The following is a 6855-nucleotide window of genomic DNA, read 5'->3' on the forward strand; positions in this document are numbered from 1 at the left end:
TTCATAGAGCGAAATCATGCCCAACCTCTGAACACATAAGAGGAGGAGAGGAGTGAATTCACCAACACTTGTTTAGTCCAACCAATCGAGCAAGATATCCTGTCGAGACCCAAGTACTGGCTCATAAATCAGTCATGCAAATCTTAATCTTTGGGGGCTATGATTGCACATGATGCAAAAGGGGAAATCTTAATCAGCTTTACTTCCATAACTTCTTGTGTTGTGAAACTGAATCACGATTTAAATTATGGTTGGTACTTAAACAAAATCAAACTGGTATATCACGTACTTACATCGAATTATTTTTTTGCGCTTATTTTAATATGCTGTTGCTACACAGGTGTTGTGATACGTAACTATGTTGCTGCCCGAAAATACGGAAAGTTTTCTCTTGACATCTTTGTTGGGCGATTAGAATTTCAAATGAGAATTTTAATATCTGCAGGCTGTGGGAATTGTTGCTTCTGTTGGAGATGCAGTGAGCCATGTCAAAGTTGGCAGTCCTGTGGCCCTTATGACTTTTGGAAGCTATGCTGAATTTACGATGGTATTGCGGTCTACGCCCATATCTTTTTGCTACACAACAAATTGCCGACTAACCTTGTCCTCCTTGGAGTGAAAACATCTCCAGTCTTTTGAGTTTGTACCTCAGAATACTATCACCTCGTCTGCCAGTTATAATATTAGTCTTTACATCTTTCTGATGAAAGGTTCCAGCCAAACATCTTCTTCCGGTGCCAAGACCAGACCCGGAGGTCGTTGCTATGCTAACATCAGGATTGACCGCTTCAATTTCTCTTGAAAAGGTTATTTTGATACACTTTTTTGGTCGCATACCTTGCGACTTTGACCTTATATTTAGTCAACTAACCTTTTGAATTTTGAATATATATTCCTTCCTGTTCTGATCTAAGTTGATTTCTGCTGCCTTTAGGCAGGTCAAATGACATCTGGGCAAGTTGTTTTAGTTACAGCAGCTGCTGGTGGAACAGGACAGTTCGCGGTTCAGGTGGGCTGTTGCTATTTTGATACTACTTATATGATTATTTTTGTTTGATGTTATGCTCAATTGTTCATCCATTTCTACAGTTTACCTAAGCGTATAAATATAATGTTTGACATTGCCGTTTGAAACTTGCACAAGATAACAATTTCATGCAGTTGGGACATGTATAGTTCGTCTTTCATAGTTAACTAGCATTTGGGGCCATGTTTTGGCCATGCAATACATATGGTATTTCTAGGACATGGGCAAGGTTCTCTCCTTTGTCCATGTATTTTTCATTTTTGTTAAGCAACTGTTATTGGATTTAGTACCTAACCATATCCTTATGTTCTGAATATTTCTTCTGTTACTTCACCAGCTTGCAAAACTAGCGGGCAACAAGGTTGTTGCCACATGTGGTGGCGAAAGTAAGGCTGCATTTCTAGCTTCCTTAGGTGTTGATCGAGTTATCAACTACCAGCATGAGAAGATCAAAGATGTAAGCTTTCTTCTGTCTCTGCTTTTCATATTTCCGCCGCATCAAATTCAAATGCTCTAATTTTTTTATAGCATTACCTTTCTTGGTAGACTTGCAAATTGTGCTGGGTATATTCTCTAGCCCGTCTACCATCTAATTTTTTGTGCGCTTGTATCCTACCTCTACTTGCTTACCAGAATATAATCTTCCAAGAAATTAATTCTTACACTTGTATAGCCTTTCACGTGCCACAGATGATGCAGAATGTTGGTTGGGAATGCTTTAATTACATTTATGCTGTAATGTCTCTGCAGAGAATGACTATAATCAGTAGTATGTTGCCAAAATTATAGGTTTCAATTGACTGTTATTTTCACTGATCCCTTATTTGTTCTTCTCAGTGTGTTCAGTAATCACTGATTGTTTGAATGCTTGATTCCAGGTTCTGAAAAAGGAGTTTCCAAAAGGTGTAGATATTATATATGAATCTGTAGGTGGGGACATGTTTGATTTGTGCTTGAATGCGCTCGCAGTCCATGGACGCCTCATTGTAATTGGTATGATCTCTCAGGTAATGTTGACAGCTTCTGAAAATTATTTCGTTTGAATTATTATGTACTGGGATATTGAATTTTTTGTGAAAAGCTTTATGATTTGTGTGTTTTCATTTGGAGTGAATAAGCACCCTCCTGAGAATATTCTGAAGAGTCCTTGCTAACATTATTACATAATATATTCCCATCATGCATCTGTATTTAAACTGGAGGCATGGAGTGCACCTAGGGAAATAATTGATCTCTTGGTTTGTACATACCACCTATTTGAATTAGTGTCGGCCAATCCTGTTTTCATTGTAGCTGTTTTTACTAAGATGTCATATCTTAGGGATGAACTGATACCAACTGGTACTGAACAACCCTTGATGTTTTTTTAGTATCAAGGAGAGGAGGGATGGAAGCCGAAGAACTACACTGGACTATGTGAGAAGATTCTTGCTAAAAGTCAAACTGTGGTATGTGTGCAGCACAGTATCTGATTTTCTTAGTTGGCATATAGGAGTACTTTCTTTGTACTCAATGTTCATTCAATAAGTTGATCACGAAACTTGTGTTCTCCTAGATCCAAGTCATCAAGTAAATTTTAGCAGTTGGATATGATACAAAGAAATAATGCCATCTATGTTGAAAGTTTATGTGTTACATTGTTCGTATGTACCACAAGAGTTCTCTCAGCAAGACTAAGATAAAAGGTTCTCCTCGACAGTGCACCGGGCATCCAGCTGTCCTTACTGTAGTATTAAAAGAAACATGGTATTTTGATTCATATGCTCGAAATTCTGTGTACCAAAGCAATAGACAAGCAGCAACCTTTAGCTATGATTGGAATCTCTTTATCTGGATCTAGGTCTAGAAATACCATTTTTTTTAATATCGTATCAGACCTTTCAGAAGCCGCAAACTACTTCTATGCATACTTCATAAACTATACAAGACAGATGTTAAGCCGTATAGATTGATTTGGATCCAATAGGACTCTGTCTCTTTAGAACTATGAACCCCGTTGCAGAAAACTCTGAACTTCTTCCTCTCCAATTTCAGGCTGGATTTTTCCTGGTTCAACATGCTCACATGTGGCAAGATCATCTTGACAAACTATTTGAGTTGTATGCCTCTGGAAAGCTAAAGGTACGCTTCACATTATGTGTTTGCTGTTTGCTACTTTGCGTGACATTAATTGAGAAAAACTGCCGGTGTTTGGGGCTTTGGGTGCCTACCCTAATTCACCCTGCCAATTGGTGGTCATGTTTAAAGTAGGTGCGCATGTCAAACAATGGTCAGATCACAAACCAAGCAAAGATGTGGGTTGCCAATTGTTAAACTACTGTAGCAACAGCTCATTACTACAGAAAATCATACTCTATCACATCTACACGTGCTTGTCTTTTCTCTGTTCTAATAACTTTGGCTTAACATGTCACACCGTGTACGACAGGTCTCACTCGACCCTAAGAAATTCCTGGGCGTTGCTTCCGCGGTGGATGCGGTAGAGTATCTTCATTCTGGCAAGAGCGTCGGCAAGGTATGATCCCACCATCTCTATAACCACAAACGATCCTGTTCACGTCTACCCTGATGTAGCTTACAAATTTCCCTGTGGAACATCTTCAGGTCGTCGTCTGCATCGATCCAGCTTACAGCCAGACCCTCGCTAAGCTGTAGCCTGTACTCCGCAGAGACTTCATCACAAAACATGACGCAGGAAATGTAATTTATGATGAGTGCGTACGTTATAGGTGCACATTCAGTGTCGAGGCGAGGAACTTAGTAGTTGCATAGTGAAGTCACCGTGTAGCTCGGTTGTCTGACCAGTTCGCAACCGGCCAAGCATTATATAGAAACCAAATAAGTGTACGATCCCACATGCCATGCCTAAATAAATGAATAGATTGCTCAGTTCAGTGGTGCGTTATACTTCATGTTTTGTGCAGAATTTGTGTTGGGTGTAAGAAAATTTTGCGCGCGCTCATATAGTGAGCTTTTGCTCTTTGATTCCTTAAAAAAGAAAAAGTTAGATGAAAGCTAAGCATGAGAGCTGCTCCAAATGAAATCTTCTTCAGCAGTTTGGACTTTTAGTTGAACTGGCTGAAGCCAGTACTAATGGATCCAAAAAAAGTGTTGCAGTTTTGTACAAAAACTACACTTTTTTTGGATCAGAGGGAGTACAAAGAATGATGCTTGGAAGTTTGAACTTGTAGATGAACTGGCTGAAGCATGAATTTAATACCAAGTACAAAGAATAAGAATGATACTTGAACCACTGTGCATATGCTGCCCTGGTCGCCTGCACAGCAGATATGCAGGTGACTTTTGCCTCTATTGATCAACCTCGATAGAATTGAACAGACTAAGAGTGGAGATCAGTAATTGACGCAAAGCAAAGTGTTCAGTGCTCATACTGTGAAGAGCAGCGTGCCCGCAGCCCGCAGCCCCACATGTAGGCCCAGAAACGAGGGGGTAAATTACACTCACCCCTATGAACGCATACACACACACCCTATCCTATGAGCACCTTCGAGAGACTGAGTCGGCATATCATCTTGAGATTTCGAAGTCACTGTAAGCGCTTCGTCGTCGACGGGAACGTCTCCTCCCACTGAACGCGCGTCGCCAGAAATCCTAAAATAAATTCAGGAATAATGCGAGCATTAGGACTTGAACCCTGGTGGACTGGGATATCACTGTCGCTCTAACCATCCAACCACATGTTAGTTTGCAAATACAAAGCCATCTACAGGCACGAGCGGAAACGGAAGGTTCTTATATTACAAGCTCCTACAGTTTTTATATAATAGAAACTGAAGGCTCCCATCTTTCATATCATAATGCACTTAATTCACAGCCAAACAAAATGGACAACTTCAGAAACATAGATTCAGAATCATGCAGATATGCTTCCGCTTCTCCAACTTATCCACCAGGAACAAGAAATGCAATTCTCGTTGAAGCCGTATGTAGCTTGAAAAGAAACAAATCTGCAAGCATCAAAGCTCCCTGCAAGGTAAGCAAGTAAATGACCGTGTAAGTGCTAAGACAGCCAGTACATGAGATCAGAATTGACACGACCAAACAATGATGCAAACTCCTCCAATCCTCCCAAAGAAAGAATTTTCAGGTTGTGACTTTCTAGCGCTCCCGCAGGAGAAAGCCAAGAGGGGCAATGAAAATACAGCAGCCTGGCCAAATATTATCTAGGACTAAGTTTAGTGTCTGCCATCCTCGTTTAATAAATCAGAATTTATAGGCTACAAAGCTACTTCAGCATGGCAAATGTGCACTATTCAACAAAAACGTGATTATCAGTTGATCACTGAGAGTAGGAATGTATGCCATTCTAAATAATTTGCGTCCTAGTGGAATTAATCAGCATTGCCAATAGATCCAGGCCATTGCCATCATCACCAATTAGTTACTTGCATCTTTGAGCGGCAGAGTGAGCTCACTACGAAGAACAAATGGCCAAAGAAACAGTTCGGCAAATCTTCAACCTTCCTCAACAGAATGATAGGTTCAACCATCTTAGTCAAAAAGAACAACGGAAAACATGCAGGAAAACTTACACTATTTGAGCATTTTCCAAGCCCTTGTTCCAGGCTTTGAGCGTGCTCAAGCATTCCATCTTGAACTTGAGACTCAGCTTAACTCTCAACTCCCCATGAAATCGAGCAAGAATCCACCTCACCGCCCACCATAAACTTTCATTATCACTACCTTTCCTCTTCCCACTTGCAGCTGATTCTGCCCAAAGAAGCTCCGCATTCAGGCATGCAGCTGCAGAGAAATCATTTGACCATTCAGTAAGTATTACAAAGCAAAAATTAACACAACTAAGAAATACGTAGGAGATATGGCAAATATTTTGAGCTGGCTCGTAAGGGTGTTGTGTACGTCTAGTAAATTTATCATCAATGTGTATGCTTTAATAAGACAAATAAACTAAAGCAAACTAGCATGGCATTCAATCAAGTAATCAGCAATCGACATGCCAGATGTTTCACGAAAAGGAAAAGAGAAGTACCTAGGAGGCACAGAGGGAGTACTTTTATTTCTCATTAGTTTTTTTAGGGAAAATTCTCATTAGTTTATGGTGGCTCGGCAGTGTGTGATGTGCAGCTCCATCGTCTAGAGTAAGGGAAAAAGTCCAAAACAAATCTTAAAATTGTAGGGGAAAGCTAAACCAAACCCCGAACTCTCAATCCCTGAAATCAGCGCACCAAACTCTCTAATCCCGGTCTATTTTAAACCTTTAGAGGATTTGCCGGGATCTGCTGAATTAGGCCGGCCCAGTAGCGCAGTCGCTCACGCGCGCGTACTAATTTGTATTTTCTTAGATTTTTTCTTTTATGTTTTCTTTTCTTTTAAATTTTTACACATGTCTATTTTTTCTCAGTACCGAATATACATTTTTAACGCACACATTAAATATTTGATAAACTTTTGATATTTTCAAATACATTATGGACATTTTTTAATTAACTGTTTTCAAAACTTTTTTGAATACATGGTAATATTTTTCCAAATACATGTCATACATTTTATTAATGAAAATAAACATTTTACAAAACTACACGAACACTCTTTTACATGGTTCAACATTTTTAAATTTGCATACACTTTTTTCAAACACATGTCACGTATATTCTGTTAAGGTTATGACACATTTTTTTACAACACGCAAATTTTTTTACATTGTACAAATAGTGTTCACACTTTAAAATTTTGTTCAGGATTCATACAAAATTTATGTTCCAAAAAGTGTTTGCACTTTAATTTTTTTTCTGGTTTAAAAGAATGTTTATGTTTCAAAAGGTGTTCTCTTTCTGAAAATTGTTGGT

General features: G+C 39.2%; 1 protein-coding gene across 1 annotated transcript in view; it reads left to right on the forward strand.

The window, feature by feature from the left end:
- The window catches only part of LOC119301842 (prostaglandin reductase-3-like), a 12079-nt gene extending 8124 nt beyond the window's left edge, over positions 1-3955 (forward strand). The window contains exons 10-18 of the mRNA XM_037578815.1: positions 446-547; positions 711-806; positions 935-1009; positions 1365-1484; positions 1906-2034; positions 2398-2475; positions 3062-3148; positions 3456-3542; positions 3632-3955. Coding sequence (XP_037434712.1) covers positions 446-547; positions 711-806; positions 935-1009; positions 1365-1484; positions 1906-2034; positions 2398-2475; positions 3062-3148; positions 3456-3542; positions 3632-3682 — 825 coding nt within the window. The 3' untranslated portion in view covers positions 3683-3955. The remainder of the gene's footprint in view (positions 1-445; positions 548-710; positions 807-934; positions 1010-1364; positions 1485-1905; positions 2035-2397; positions 2476-3061; positions 3149-3455; positions 3543-3631) is intronic.
- Positions 3956-6855: the final 2900 nt, after the last annotated feature.

This window comes from Triticum dicoccoides, chromosome 5A (assembly GCF_002162155.2).
Source record: "Triticum dicoccoides isolate Atlit2015 ecotype Zavitan chromosome 5A, WEW_v2.0, whole genome shotgun sequence".
Lineage (NCBI taxonomy): Eukaryota > Viridiplantae > Streptophyta > Magnoliopsida > Poales > Poaceae > Triticum > Triticum dicoccoides.